This window comes from Alternaria arbusti, assembly GCF_024043155.1.
Source record: "Alternaria arbusti strain BMP 1465 chromosome Unknown scaffold_13, whole genome shotgun sequence".
Taxonomy (NCBI): Eukaryota; Fungi; Ascomycota; class Dothideomycetes; order Pleosporales; family Pleosporaceae; genus Alternaria; species Alternaria arbusti.
Genome location: NW_026249953.1, coordinates 226706 through 242231, shown reverse-complemented (window position 1 = coordinate 242231; position 15526 = coordinate 226706). Strand labels below are relative to the sequence as shown.

Sequence of the window (15526 nt, the reverse complement as noted above, 5' to 3'; positions counted from 1 at the left end):
TCTACTTCTCCATTCTTCAAAATGAGATTTTCTTTCACCCATTTCATAGCTTTCCTTCTTGGAGCCAGCCGCGCACAAGAGTCATGCGACTCCGCTTGCCAGACGGCATTCAAAGCAGCCCTCCTCCGCGAGTCCTCAGGATGGGTGTCGAAGAACGTAACGCGAGACGAATTCTACACCACCCCGGCCAACACCACTGGAGCAAAGCCAGGCGCCCTTCTGCGATGGCAACAAGTCTCACGCAACGACAGCAACACGAAATTCACAGCACCAACCGGCATGTCTCTTGCGCATTTCATGTACATGACCGAAGACATTGAACGAAACCCTATTCCGGCTACTGGATTTGTGCTGTTGCCGTACAGCAAGCCGAACCGGGACGAGCCACTGAATACAATAGTCTGGACCCACGGCACAGCTGGTAGAATTCGTAACTGTGCACCGTCCAACAACAAAGACTTACACTATGAATGGAGAGGCCCGTATGCTCTTGCTCTTGCTGGGTATGCTGTCATTGCGCCCGACTATTCGGGTCAAGGTTCAGATATCCCTCAAGGATTCATGTACGAGGCGGGCTTCTTGCACGCAGCCGATGCCGTATACGGGTTAATTGCTGCCCGCAAAGTTCTCGGCGACTTGCTCTCTGAGGAGTATGTAGTTGTCGGCCACAGTGAAGGTGGCATGGCAGCTTGGAGAACCAACGAGCGGCTTGCGATGCCCGATCAAGAAGAGTTGCTGAAGGCAGGAAAGTTCCTAGGCTCTGTCGCCGCTGCTCCCGCGCTCCGTCCTCTTGACCTCTTCCCTGAATCTATCCGACGAGCCAATGGTGGGCCGTTCGGCGGTGCCAACGCCATCCTACTTCTGCAATCACTCGCACTGCTCTTTCCCAACACCTTCCGTCTCGAAGACTACCTTACAGATGCCGCTCTCGATCTCCTTCCACTCCTGGATCAAGGCTGTATTCTCGTTGCAAACGCATTATACGGCAACTTTACCAGCGCACAGATGTTCAAGAAGGTTACTTGGTACGAGCATCCAGACGTTGTCGCCTGGCAAAAGCGCTACAATGGCGCTGGCCCTCATGCTCTCGCTGGACCTATGCTTGTCGTTCAGGGCATCGCCGATTCTTTGGTGTACGCAGTCAACACCAGAAGCGACTTCAACCGAACTTGTAGCGATTTCCCGGAGTCTCGTGTTTCGCTGCTTTCGTACCCGGAGGTCAATCACTTGGGTGCGTCGATGGTCACAGTTCATGACTATCTTGCTTGGATTAAGGATCGCTTCGATGGTGTGGAGGTGCCGGAGGGCTGTCATACTCACACTTTGGAGACGATTACGAATACGTTCAGAACTGTGGTTTCCTACTACAGTGGAAGTTAGTTTAACAGTCATTGCGCACAGCTATTGCCGTATTCTCGTTGGATCACTTTACTAGCGAGTAGAAGCTCTACTACTTCCACAAACCATGTAATACTACAAATCTTTCTTATGCAAAAATCGAGGATATGAAGCTGTGCACATGTCACACCAAAAGGCTAGTCCGAGAAGAGCAGCGTTCCTTTGCTAGTACACAAAAAGCGTATTTCTAAAGGTTTCAACACGTGGGCAGAGAACATACAACACCTGGGAAATTCCTACGATCTCCAATGTAAGCACTGCGTGTGAGACATGACGACTTCGTACATCAACATTTGTGCAGTTGTTATTCTCTGCAAGGCGCAGTGCGCCTTCTCTAGCTCGTCGACGAGGCCATCCGCCATTGGTGCGTTCATACGCTAAAAAGGATCCTACCACAATCCCTGCAAACGCCCTGCACCTCTTGGCTCATCATCACACGCCTAACAATGCGTTGACCAAGCACAACGCCGTCATTCTCGTCGACACCACTCATAATCCTGGCGAATCCCAACCACCCGATGATTCGAGATGCCCGCGGACGCTGCGCCCTCAAGCCATGTCGTAGGATTCAACGCATTCCCACCTCTAACATGAGGTGCATTGTCTTACAGGAAGACTTTCTGGCCCCCATCATGATGCCATGTATTGGAGGCCTTAGTTGCAATTTCAATAACCGATGTACTTCGCCCCATGGCTTACTATTGGCAACGTGCCTGATCGGTACAGCTTGGTTTAACCTTGTATTGACCTTGTATCGTACACTCACGATCCCCGGATCTCACGTTGTCGCGTTTCCTACTGTTGTACAAGCACGGGTTTTTGACTATGGGTTATACTAGCATGCTGGACGTGAGGACGTGGAGTTCGTTGGCTCTGATGCTAGCGATTACGACGTTTGCTTCACCTACAAGTATGTTCACAAGTGTGGAGATGATGTGGTAGTAAAGACGACGCTTACTGATACAAGAGCAGGTCTAACAGAACATGTATCTAATCGCTCCCTCGAAGCACGGCAATATAGTCCTGCGAGATGCGGCAGCCCATTTACGACACTGAACGGCGCCAACTACACCACATACTGTGATCAAAACATACGCAATAATGGTGAGCAGCAGATCACGCGATGTCCTTCATGAGGGATCATCATTAATAGACATCAGACGCGCCAACCGAAGCCATCCAACTAGACAGCTTCGCAGAATGCATAGAGCACTGCTCACGGTTCTGGGGCCCCGGCGGAGGATGTTTCGGCGTCCTCTGGGTAGACCCCGACAACATCTGCTACATGAAGAACAGCAGCGCGACCGTCGATCTCCTCGAACCAAACCCCCACCGGTACACTGCCCTCATCGAGAGGAGCGAAATGGAAGGCTTCGACGAAACATGTCCGCATGCAGATCTTTCCACCAACACCCTCCCCGGCGTCCACGGCATGCAATACACAACGCACTGCGGGCAGATGATCAAGGCAAACGTAGCTGACTTTGACGGGTATCCCCATCTCGAGGGCAACTATCAATGGTTCCACCATGCCGAATCCCTCGACGAATGCATGCAGATATGCGTCGATGCGCAACCGCTCTGCACAGCCGTATCCTGGAATCCCAGCATGGTAATCGGTTTCGCCAACTGCATTCTCAAGACGGGCGATGATTCTGGATACACAGATAGCCTGGACGTAGGCGCGGGCATCATCCTCTTTCACTCGGCAGTCATGACGCAAATTGATCAGATCGATACGAAATGTCCAGATAGGGAATCGTATACGGCGGCGGCGGGCACGGCGGATGCCAAGGGCTTTGAAGTGCACTGTGGGAGACTGAATCCGGGGACTAATATTACGAGTTTACATATGCAGAATATTACGGCCTGTATGGATGCTTGTGCAGAGGAGAACGTGGGATGCAAAGCTATCCTCTTCGACTCGACGTTGAAGGGCGGATTCAACAATTGCTACCTTCAGAACACAACAAGTGTGATTAGCGAGCAGCCAGGCGCGACTTACGCTGTCCTCCTCGATGCGGAGATCCCCTCTTCGTCGCCCTCCTCATCCTCTGGAGCTAGTAAAGACAGTAACGACGACTCTTCGCCAAGCAAAGCATGGATTGCAGGCCCTGTTATCGGCGGTCTGGTCGCCCTCGCGCTGATCGGCTTTGCGGCCTTCTGGTGGCGCAAGAGGAAGGCGACGAAGCTTGCTAACGGAGAGAAGAGCCCGTATAATAGAGAGAGCATGTATGGTGCTGTGCCGCCGGAGTATGTGGACGCGCCGGATTCGGATACTGTGAGGAGTGAGTTGCCGGCTAGTGTGAAGTATGCGCATCATCATGGGCCGAGGAGCGAGCCGCAGGAGATGCCTTCGTGAGGAGAGATGGGTGTGGTGGGGATGAAAGGGGGACTCTGGCGACTGTGGGAATGGTAGAAATGATTTTCCTTTCCTCTGCATATAATGTATTTACGTTGAGTTTGTAGCGTTTATAGCGTGTCTGCAGGCTACAACGTGTATAAAAAGCGTGCAAACGTATAGTATCAATGCAAAAGCATGTGGTGGAGACATCATACATCGTATACATCCTACACACTCATCTTCATCGCAATACTCGCATGCGGCTTGTACCCCAGTACCTCAAACTCCTCCGCCTTCCACCCATCTATACTGCCCCCAATCTCCCTGTTTATCTTCAGTTCCGGGAAGTCGCGCGGCTCCCTCTCGAACTGCACCTTCAATGCGTCCACATGGTCCAGATAAACATGCGCATCCCCCATTGTATGCGTAAAAGTGCCCGGCGTGAGATCACACACATGCGCCAGCATATGCGTAAGCAACGAATAACTCGCGATATTAAACGGAACTCCCAAGCCCATATCGCAAGACCGCTGATACAACAGACTATGCAACACACCCCTCGGTCTCTCCTCCCCCTGTTTATGCCCCGGAAAACTAACATAAAACTGCGCAAACATATGACAAGGCGGCAGCGCCATCTTTTTAATATCCGCCGGATTCCACGCACTCAGTATAATCCGTCTATCATACGGTTTATTCTTGAGCTTGTCGATGATTTCAGCGAGTTGGTCGACGCCTTGTCCCGTGTAGTCTTCCGCATGTCCCTTGTACTCGGCGCCGAAATGCCGCCATTGGAAACCGTAGACGGGGCCTAGTTCGCCCTCTTCGTAGTGGGAGAGACCGACGCTATCGAGGTAGGTGCGGCTGCCGTTTCCGTCCCAGATCTTGATGCCTGCTTCTGAGAGGGATTTGCTGTGCGTGCTGCCTGCGACGAACCAGAGGAGTTCGCCTATTACGGCGCGCAGGAAGACGCGTTTTGTGGTGAGGAGGGGGAGAATGGGGGTGGGTGGTTGTGTTGGGTCGGGGTTTGGGCGCGAGAGGGCGAATTTCATTTGGGGTGGGAAGGGAATGGCGAGGGTGCCGGTGCCGGTTCGGTCGGGGCGGTGCTCGCCATTTTGGATTATGTCGCGGATCAGGGAGAGGTATTGGTGTTCTTCGTGGGTGGGGTTGCTGGATGGCATGGCCGTGGTGGGTAGTGGGGTGGGCTGGATGGAGGCTTCTTTGGCGGTTTCTTTAGGAGGTTCGGGCGTTATTACAGGCTCGAGAGCGGTGGGAGGCATTTTTGTAGTCTTTTGAGGAGTTGGAGTCAGGTTTAGATGGGTGTGGTTTGAAGTCAAAGATCAAGTCGCGAGCGCATTGGGAAGGCTCCAAGGGTGCCGTGAACCGCGACTGCGCGAGTGGCTCGTGTGGCGCGCCGTATCGAATGTCGCTGACCTAACTGCTTTCGCATCTGCCACAAAATACCCACACCGCAAGAACACGAATGAGAAGTGGGGAGTATGGAAGAAGAACAAGCAGCTCACCATCTGCTGAATGTGGTGGAAGAGCGAGGCCTCAAGGTTGATCTCGACAACATTCTTCTGGGTTTCGAAGACGCGGGTACAAAGCACGAAGCTGCGGCGTGGGTCGACGAGTACCTTCACGAAGATACCCTACTAAGCAAAGAAGAGCTAGAGCTGTAAGTACAAAATCTCTTTATTTTGGCATTTGCTAATTGAGCTTTCAGGTACCAGACTTTGAAGAAGAAGGGTCTCTTGCATCAGTACGAAAGCGAGGGTGAGCCCGTCCGACCTATCTTGGACCACGAAATTGCTGCAGCGATTGAATCACTCAAGATCTCTACTACTGCGATCGAAGAGCAATGCAGAGTTTTAGAGACGCAGAAAGATGCGTTAATGAAGCTTAAAGCTCTCGATAAGCCTAACTTGGATGTTGAGCATGCAAGGAACGAGCGAAGAAGGAAGGAGGGTCAGGAAAAGACTCGACTAGACGTCTCTGTAAGTTTCAAATCACCACAGATGGTTCTCCGCTAACTTGAGTAGGTCGACGATGTCGTTGCATCAGTCACGGAACAGATGACCGACGCCCAACGAGAAATTGATTCTGAAAGGTCAACACTCAAAGGTTACCTGTCAGAGCGCCTTGCATCAGACGACCAAATTCTGAGCCGACTCCCTAAGTTGGTGTCACAGATTGTTACCGAGCCTGAAGTCAGCGAGGACGAGAAGTCGATGGAGCAGTGGTGCAAGGCTATTATCTCTTTCCGCGCGGCGGAGATCAAAGCTCGCGTCGACACTGTGTTTCTCAACAACGCATCGGGCAGTTCCCAGAACGGTGTTGCAGAAACAGAAGAAGACCTCAAAGAGAGAAAGGTTGCCCTGCAGGCTGAGCTAGAAGAGCTCCACTCCGAGATCGCATCTGTTGCTGAAATGGTCGTCGAGCACGAGATACGCAAACCAATGACCGAGATGAAGGAGCGCAAGGATAGGGACAGAACACAGGCACGAAAGGCTTGGCTGAATTATGTGAGTACATCACAAGTGCCATGCGATTATTGCTAATAGATCAGGTGCTCTCAACGCTCGAGTACATGGGCAAACGTCTCAACATAGTCAACACTGGCACGAAGGACACTGACGAGTTCCAACAAGCACTCGCGCACGTCCAAGCAGCAGCAGCGAAGCGTATACCGGAGACACACCCACCGGTTGGAACTCCCGTATTGAAGCGCATGAGGTCTGACACGTCGGCCTTTACACCCATGGTGAAGCTCAAGCCTACATCGACGCTGGACCTCCCGGTCACATTGCAAGACGCGCTTCGATATGCGGGCATATCATTTAGTCACGACAACATTGAAAGCCTGCAGGACACCCTGCAACAAGCTCAGCTTGAGCGGAGCAAGAAGCTGCAAAGCCACTACGAGTCTACCGCGACGTCGGCTCATGATGTAATTGCCGAACGAACAAGCAAAGCAGACACCGACCTGAGGGCGATCTTGAGTGCGCTATATAAGCACGCACCATTCCACCAGGCTAGCTTGACAAATCCGGAACTGGACGAGCAGTTGAAGGCGATGGAGCTGGAGCTGGAGAACAAGGACCGCGAGCTGCTGGATGCAGAGGGCAGTGAATTGAGTTTGAGCGACCCCAAAGTTCGCGCGTTCATTGCGAAATACGGTAAATAAAGCAAGGTTTTGAGTGTCAAGTTTCAGGCAGGTCGGTGCGTTGTCGAGTGGAGCTGACATGGCGAGCTGGGATGATCCAGGCGCGTATCAGGAAGGAGTAAACAAGACGTGGAGATGTTGTTTACCGCAGACAAATGGCAGTTTTTGGGTGAGGCCAGCGTGTGTCCTCACCGCTCTGGATCTCCGCGATGAACACGATCAGCTCGTCGGTTGCAAGCGATGGAAGCCACATGTTCGTGGGTGGAGCTCTGGGGGAGTTCAGACCTCGGGTTGGTCGCGAGGAGTGACGAGCTGCAGGCTAGAGCGCCTCCATGTGGCTAGCACCCAGCCCCCGAATAACACTAAACAGCTACGGCCCCTGTCAATGCTGCCCTGAGTAGCTGAGCGACAACAACTCTGCTCTCTTCACACCTCACCAAAGCGCCTATCCCCACTTTCCACGCCGGTTGAACCTGCGCGGGATGCTCGCGCCAGGTACAGGCAGAGACGCAGGCACCCTTTCACTCAATTGAACATCACCCTCACCAAGCCGGTAGCTCCCAGCAGCTGCCACCTCACCGCCCGTCATGGTTAAAGGAGAGATCCTCACGCTCGGTGCTGCCGCCGGTGCCCTTGGGGGTGCCTACAAGCTCGCCGAGTTCCTCACCAAGGCCAAGCGCGTCCGCGACGTTGGCCCATCCAACGCCGTCTACGTGCGCATCATTGGCCGCGTCCGATCCGACCTCGATGAAGTGCGACGCCTGCTGTCCATCCGCGAGATCCACGACATCCTCGAGGCCAACCCAGAAAAGTCAAAGTGGGTCTACGGATGCATGCGCGACGTGCGCGGCGCCCTTGAGAACATCACGCCGCACACGGAACGCGTCGCCGGCGATGTCGAGGACGGCCGCCGCATCGGCATGCGGCACCGCGTCTACTGGCTGCTCAGCGAGAAGGAGAAGCTCGAGAACCGGGAGAAGGAGCTCGCCATCGCGCATTCCAGTCTCAGCGAGGTCATCGGCTACCTGACTGCTCTGGAGCCAGTCGAGGAGCCCAAGAAGCCCAAATCGACCCACAAGGAGACGCACATCGATATCGACATCCATCAGGAACCTCCCCAGCCCCAGCCCCAGCCTCAGGCCCAGCCCACCCACACGACGCACATCGAGAGGGATGTCTGGGTTGAGCGTGATGGCGCGCCGCCGCGACACGTAGAGGAGCACCGCGATGTCTGGGTTGAGCGCGACCGTCAGCCCCCAGCTCACTACGAGGAGCGTCGCGACGTGTACATCGACGAGCACCAGCGCGGACCCCAGCACTTCGACGACCGCGGCCCTGCTCCCCGTCACGACGCCCACTTCGAGCAGCAAGGCCGTGACGGCCGCTACGAGACGCACTACGACGAGCGCTACCAGCAGGAGGACCACTACCGCTCCCAGTACCCCATCGAGACCCAAGGCACTTACAACCCGCGCTTCCCCGAGCCCCTCGGCCGCCGCCCTGAATCCTACGAAGACCGTCTCCCCGAGCGCGATTCCTGGATGCAGAGCAACGCGCGCGCCCAACGCCCAGGTCAGTACGGCCCTCGAGCCCCTGCGTACGCCGAATACGGCGCCCCGCAACCCATTGGTGCAGCGCACTATTCGCGTAGGTTCCAAGGAGACGCGGGCTTTGGCGACGAAGAAATACTAAATCCACAACCAGTGCCGTTGGACAGGAACTACGCCGACCGCGAGGTGAGTGGTTACAACACTGCTGGCTACCCGCCCCGCCCCTACGGTAGCAAGCTCTAGCTGTTAGCACAAGGCTAACTTGCTGGGCAGATGTGGATTGAACAAAAGGAGGACTACCGCTTCGATCAGTATGGAAACAGGCTGCCGGATAGGCTCTTCCAGCCGGCTGTTCCTAGGCCCCATCGCAGCCGCATGTAAACAACTTGCAATACCTCTTTTGATTACGATCTTAATCTCTTTGTTACCCTGTCATGAGCCCTTTTTGTCCTTTTGCTTTACGCAAGCATGTACACCCCTCTGCGAAGCCCCGAGCCCGATCAATGTTTCTATGTAGCTGCCAATTCAAGTTGATACCTTTCCGACCGGTCGCTCTTTCCTCGTTCGCCTCACGTGGTTTATCGGCAGCGCAATCGTCGTCGCTCCTTCCTGAAGACGCCATCAGCCCATTTTGCCCAAGGACATTTGAAGATGGTATCATGGCTCCCCTTCGCTTCCGGCGTCGCACCCACGGTACTCACTGTACCGCTACCAGACGACGACACCACAGACCCTGAGAAATTGAGCGATGGATAAATCCTGTCCTGTTCACCTTCTTTCTCCTCTCGATTTTTAGACAAATACTTCAGTCACCAAGCACTAACAAAAAAACGACACCAGACTACAAACCTCTCACCACTAGCAACACCACCATGACGCGCCCCCACACAACGCCCCTCAAAGAAGCCCGCGCCTGCCTCACCCTCTTCACTCACTCTCGATCAACCCGCTGGCCTTCTCGCACCGGCCTCGCAACCGACATCCTCCTCTTCCTCTCCATCCTCTTCGCCGTCGCGCAACTCGGTTTGTGCGTTGCCATGGCCCACCGTCTACTCGCCTCTCCCCAAAGCGAAGTCGAATGCTGGAATGTGGATGACAGTAGCAACTTTGACTTCACCAGGTATGGGCTATACGGGGATACGGATGGATATGTGTTGAATAGGGTCGTGAAGACGTTGCCGGTGCTGTATGCGAATGTGGATCGCGTGAAGTTCTGGAATGGGATGGATGTTGGGTGGAATAATACGGACCCGGGGCTAATGGGGCCCGAGTATCTGAGTGGGAAGGAAAGGGGAGGGATTTTGTAAGTTTTGTCTTTCTATCGTACTATCCCATATATGAAGATATGCTAACCAAACATCCTCGCAGCACGATTATAGCAATCCTGATCTTCAACCCGCTCCTCCTAGTCGTCGATCTCCTCCTCCTCCTTCGGAGCCACTACCGCTCCGCGCGCATCTCCAACCGTGCTGGCATGCTCTGGTCTACGTGCCTCGCCGTCTACTTCGTGCTGGTCGCTTTGGGCACTGTTTGGATGAATACTTTCCCCAGTAGCAAGATCGATTATAGTTTGAGGCACACTGTGGCTCTCACTAGGGATTCGTGCTGGCAATACGATAAGACGATGTATACGTTGGACAGGTGGAGTAGATGGGCAAAGGGGATCGAAAGGGGGTGTGAGGTTTTGGGCATGTTGGGTGCGGTTTGGTAAGTCTTATAATGTCAGATGAACGAGGAATTTTGAGCAACGAGCTAATCAGTAACAGCATGGCCATCTACTTCGGCTTCGCGCTCGCTGCCGCATACATCAACCGCAAGACGGATGCGCAACAGTCTATGCGACTAGACGATCTCAGCGGCGCTTCTTCCCTTACCCCCGCGCAACAAAACCTTCGCGATTTTCCGTCTTCGAGTCTCGGTGCTAATGCTACGCCTGTTCCGCTGAACAATTTCGGTCTCACGTTCATTGATGGTACCCCAGGCCAGCAGCCGAAGATAGCGACATCACGAGCGTCGCCCGAAGACCTAGAAGCGCACGCAAACCCGTTCACGGATCCGGCAAACCTGATTAGGGAAGGGGCAGATGACCGACATGTTGTGCCGCCAGAGCCGGCAAGACAATGGAGGTAGACGGGTGTGACAAAGGTGCCAGGAGGTGTACCGGCAGCATGGATCGGTATTTACCACTTTCCCGGTATTCGTCTATATCCGTCGTTGCCTCGGTGTTCTGTAGCTGACACTTCTGTGGCAGATTAGACATCTCTCTAGCTACTCAATGGACGATTCACAGAATTTACTTCCTCTTACATCCGACTGCCCTCATGTATTCGCTAACGACTAGATCAGCTTATCAACTTTCCATCCCAAAACGGACGTGAAAGAGACTCGGACAATGATGGTGTCGTCCGATACTCGACAAAGGGCGTTGCTATCTACCTTGGTGTCTTTGTTTGTCGCCTCCCGTCCTCTTTTCAAGCATCTTCGGCTTTGTTCGAACAACTCGATGAGGACGCTACATATCAAGCTTGCACGTCCGCGGCATCTATGACACTCGTTGATTTCATCAAAAGGACACCACGCATAAAGCATTTGCAAAATGGCAGGCACTCCGGAAGATACCGCCAACGGCTCGACAGAAGTTGATGATATTCAAGGCACACCAGCGGTTGACGCTACTAGCAATGACGAAGGCACACAGACTGACGACAATCCCCTCAATAAATGGCTAAACACCAGTCTAGTTGAGCTCAAAGATGAGCATGGCTACACCCGCGAGATTATGGTCCAAGAATATTTGAATATCACAACTACAGCACCCGATAACCTTGCTTCCTGGCTCCAAGAAGGCAGTCTTGACGTTGCCTTCGCTCTGTTGACAGCACACAAGGAGCCAAAAAATGTCTGCGCACTCGCAATCCAGCAGGGCGTCGAATTGTACAATTTTATTACAGGAGACAGTACCATGGACGACTTCCTCCGACACAGTACTGTTGCGCCTGTAGTGAAGGATGCAAAGCGCTTCATAGTAGTGCCTGTGAACGATGGTCCACTACAACTCAAGCCACAGGAAGAGCAGGGTAAGGAAGACCATAGAATTGCAAAAGAAGCTGAAGAAGCCCGGAAAGAACCTGCCGAACAAGTGGAAGAAGGCGAAGTGATAGAAGCGGAAGAGGGTGCTGCGCAAGCTGAAGACCCAGCCGAAGAGTACCCCGATCTCGAGCGGGCATATGATACACCAATGCCCGATGCGACACCAGAGGGCAATGAGAACACCCCAGAACCAGCCCCTAGAAAGAAAAAGAAGCTGGCCAAAAGAGATGGTAAAAAGCCAAATGAGTTGCCCGAAGTACTTCCGGCCATTGGCAATCACTGGGGTCTCTTAGTAGTCGATAAACAAACAAAGACAGCACGCTGGATCGATGGAAATATTACCCTCGTCATCCGTGATGGAAAGAACGACCGGTTTCCTCCTGACATGTCGAGAGCAGCAACAGTGGCCGGCAAAATCCTCTGTGGCATCGAACAGCTTCTTGGGCCCGAGCGAGGGAAGTACAACGCAAAGACCGCGAAATACGTTCCGCACCAGAGCGAGAACAATAGTTTCCGCCACGACCATGGAGCGTGCGGTCCTTACGTTGTCGCTTTTCTTGAGTATCTGTATCAGCGCAATCGCCTATCCCATTTACGTACACTCTTCGGGAAGCGGAAAAAGGAACAACATTGTAACGACTTGGACTTTGATTCTCTGTATACAAGAGTTGAGATGCAGAGAATTATACAGGTCCAAAGTGAGAAGGATGCGAAAGCTGATGAACTGTCGTTGAAGATGACGCCAGATGTCTTTCGTATTTTGGATCCTAAGGTCGTTGCGCCTTGGGTTGCTACGGCTTGGCGCGATCGAACGGGCATGTCAGATAGGCCGCCGGGGTTGTTCGATAGATACGAATTCCAGAAACATTCGGCTAGAGGTAAAAGATCAGGCGGCGGCAGCGGCAGCGGCGGTGTTGATGGTGGCGGTGGTGGCAGAGGATCCCGTCCCGGTGGTGGTAACGGGGGAAGACGCCCAACTCCTCCTCCCGAAAAGAATGTTTGGGATACGGACGACGAAGATGAGGACGACACTTACATCGACGATTTGAACGATCCGCAAAACACACAAGCATCCAAAAACATCCTTCGCGGATTTATTCGAGAGCGACCTGGCCATTATAGAGGTTGCACAACAAAGGAAGAGGCCTATAGGCTGGCATGGAGGACGATGAAGGATGAGGACAAGAAGGCAGCGGCAGAGGCAGCGGCTACACTCGCTGCAGCTGGCAATCCTCGAGCAGGCGGTGACCCTCCACCAGGCGATGATCCTCCACCAACCACTAACAATCCACCGCATCGCTCTTACCTCCCTCTGCTCAACCGCCCCGACACAATCACCGATATCCCCGCAGACTTCGCCGACGAGCAAGCAGTACCCTCAGAACAAATCAAGCTATGGCGAGAAAGCAATCTCGAACGTATCGAACGATGCCAGCTCGGTAACAAAGCCACAGAAGACGGTATCTCAATGAGAGCAATACTACAGGCTCTTTCCGGCGCCTCATTCAGCGACGAGTCTAACGATCGCTTAACCAGTACATGGCTCAAGGACCCCGACGTCTTCACCGACGATGAGCGCAAGACTTTGCGAGACTACCCAGGTATCATCGGAGAGAGGATGAAGGAGAGGTATGAGGTCTTTGATGAGAGGCAACCCGCAGCTGCCAAGCGATCTCGCAGTGGCGAAGATAACATGGGTGGCCACAAGAAGGCGAAGATGGCGGAAGACGACATCATGGATTTAAGCGACTCGGTCCACTCAGACGATTTGAACTTTGATTCCGACGAAGAGCCCGAACAAAACAGTCCTGCTGCGGCATCCGGTAAGTCCACCACTCCGGGTGCTACGCAAACCAAGCGTCCACCCCCAGACTTTCTCAAGATGCCAGACTCTGATATCATCCTCTGGGCTAGGAAACTTCCGTCCGACGTGAAAGACTCCCTGCTTGACGATATTGGGGAGAAGCTGATGTGGCCAAATCGGGCACGTTTCTATCTCGAGCGCATATACAAGAAGACGTTCCAGACCTGGGCTGCTGAAGACCCAATGACTGCTCAGAGCTTGAGGGGTGTTAATCAATGGAGGAGATTGGGTACTTTCGTTGGCGTGTACACGAACAAGACGCCAGCAGGTCTGAGGAAGTTTTTGGTGGATGTACTTTTGGCGAATGAGAGGAAGGAAGGCGATGGGAAGGGGAAGACGGTGGTGAAGATCGATTTGCCGGATTATAGTGACAATCAGGATAAGTGGCCGAAAGAATGGAAGTAGAACATACGATTAATGCGGTGGGTAAGCGGTAAAACGGTTTGTGGGTTCGTCGATTAAACGGGGACAAGGGTATATGCTCCGAGTTTCATACGTACAGTAGCCGGTATTATGAAAGAATGAATGAAAATTTCAATGAATGTTGAAAGGCCCCGATCGCCGTTTGATCTCTTCCTTACTCATCCCCGCGAACATTTCTCCTTCCATGTTTCCATGCACATAGCACGCCCCAACAAGGAATGCATGGGTCGGATCGTCCTCCAGAATTCTCTTTCGCGTCACCATAACGGGTACTGAGCAGCCGAAAAGTATACAGACCCAGTGAGGATCATTGAGATCCAAGTAAAGTGGTCCCAAGCCGACGACGCCTCTAGATTCTTGTCCGTGGCGGTCGACATCGCCAGTCCTCAGTACAGGCTTAGCGCAACGGAATATTCGTCGATTCCGTGTAGCGTCTTGAACGCGTCTCAAATACTTGATCATTGCGTTGGATTGCGATTCATCAGCACACAAGTCGGCCAGATGAAGATTGCCTTCATCGTCAAGCTTAGTCATTGCCAAAGCGCATGCTCGCCGATACCAGGTCGGGGCGGTGTTGCCATGAGGGTCGCGATTTGCAACAAGACTCCGCCACAACCGGTCATCAATGCCGTCGTCCATGTTTCCGTCCCATCCGAGCGTTTGGAGGCAGTAATGATGAAGTATTCTCCCATTCATTATCGGAGACATCTCCTCGACTCTGCCCAGTATGACACCTTCAGTTGGTAATATATTCCAAAAGTCGTACAGCGTGACTGGGGCTGGTATTGGTGCGCCTCGACACGCATCATAGGCGCGTATCCCTGTAGGTCCAAGCAAACTTCCCTCTGAAACTAGCCTCTGAGGGTGTCCGTCTTTGCCAAATGATGCTACTCCAATCCATGTAGGAAGACTCATGCCTTCGTATAGATGATAGCGCGTCGGACGTGGCCAATTTGCCCATGGTCGACAGATGATATCAAGCGACTTGGACGTTTCTATGAAGTAGCGAGTAAATTCCACAAGGACAAGGGCCGACGATTTTGAATAGTCGGGAACAAATACCAATGGGTCGTTTGCAAGAAACAATAAAGCGTAAATGACGTCGCGAATATTCGACACGGCGAATGATGATGACATGGAAACCAGTGACTCTAGATTCATATCTCTTGACATGACTGTCGAGTCTGATGATTTCCGGAAGACGTTTCGGGAAAGCCGCATGAGCGTTGCGGCTTCAGAGTCTTCGATATTGTATAGAGCAGTTGGCATCTCTGAGTAGAGCGTTGATCGGCGATATATTATCTGAATCCGATGAACATTCGCCAAGTAGAGATCCACTGCATCTGAGAAGTCCTGCCAGCTAATGATCCTGTTTGCAATACGAAGTGCGAGCCTTCTCGCACACGCTACTTCTTGAATTACCCAGCGGCGCTTGAACCATGGTCGCTTGATGAGACGTCCGAACGACACCCAAGACTGAAGTACGCCATCATCAGCTGTGTGCTCTCTAAGAATAGAATCCAGCATCTTCAAATTCAGTAGGATTGGAATGAGGCCGGCAGCTCTTTCGATATCTCCCTCTTCGAACTCGTCGTGTCCAAGCCAGGCAATAACGTTCCAGGCTGAAGAGTAAATCTGTGGCATCAACGGAATCTGCCGACTCTTTTCGCTCCTACTTTTTTGATCGATGC

General features: G+C 52.9%; 6 protein-coding genes across 6 annotated transcripts; 5 read left to right on the top strand and 1 right to left on the bottom strand.

Annotated features, from left to right (window-relative positions):
- Positions 1-21: 21 nt before the first annotated feature.
- On the top strand, positions 22-1380 carry J4E86_008342 (uncharacterized protein; the record flags this gene model as incomplete). Its single annotated transcript, XM_051448855.1, has 1 exon — positions 22-1380. One exon carries the CDS (start codon positions 22-24, stop codon positions 1378-1380), a length of 1359 nt encoding a protein of 452 aa, XP_051299852.1.
- Positions 1381-2238: 858 nt separating this feature from the next.
- J4E86_008341 (uncharacterized protein) lies at positions 2239-3760 on the top strand (the record flags this gene model as incomplete). The annotated part of the gene is made up of 2 exons (XM_051448854.1): positions 2239-2308; positions 2559-3760. 2 exons carry the CDS (start codon positions 2239-2241, stop codon positions 3758-3760), a joined length of 1272 nt encoding a protein of 423 aa, XP_051299851.1.
- Positions 3761-3969: 209 nt separating this feature from the next.
- Positions 3970-5022, bottom strand: CDC21 (thymidylate synthase; the record flags this gene model as incomplete). The annotated part of the gene is made up of 1 exon (XM_051448853.1): positions 3970-5022. One exon carries the CDS (start codon positions 5020-5022, stop codon positions 3970-3972), a length of 1053 nt encoding a protein of 350 aa, XP_051299850.1.
- Positions 5023-5241: 219 nt separating this feature from the next.
- Positions 5242-6929, top strand: J4E86_008339 (uncharacterized protein; the record flags this gene model as incomplete). Its single annotated transcript, XM_051448852.1, has 4 exons — positions 5242-5420; positions 5469-5739; positions 5785-6267; positions 6312-6929. The coding sequence occupies 4 exons, from the start codon at positions 5242-5244 to the stop codon at positions 6927-6929; spliced, it is 1551 nt and encodes a 516-aa protein (XP_051299849.1).
- Positions 6930-7495: 566 nt separating this feature from the next.
- On the top strand, positions 7496-8839 carry J4E86_008338 (uncharacterized protein; the record flags this gene model as incomplete). The annotated part of the gene is made up of 2 exons (XM_051448851.1): positions 7496-8644; positions 8732-8839. 2 exons carry the CDS (start codon positions 7496-7498, stop codon positions 8837-8839), a joined length of 1257 nt encoding a protein of 418 aa, XP_051299848.1.
- A 2215-nt stretch (positions 8840-11054) lies between these two features.
- J4E86_008337 (uncharacterized protein) lies at positions 11055-13817 on the top strand (the record flags this gene model as incomplete). Its single annotated transcript, XM_051448850.1, has 1 exon — positions 11055-13817. The coding sequence occupies one exon, from the start codon at positions 11055-11057 to the stop codon at positions 13815-13817; it is 2763 nt and encodes a 920-aa protein (XP_051299847.1).
- Between the last annotated feature and the right edge of the window lie 1709 nt (positions 13818-15526).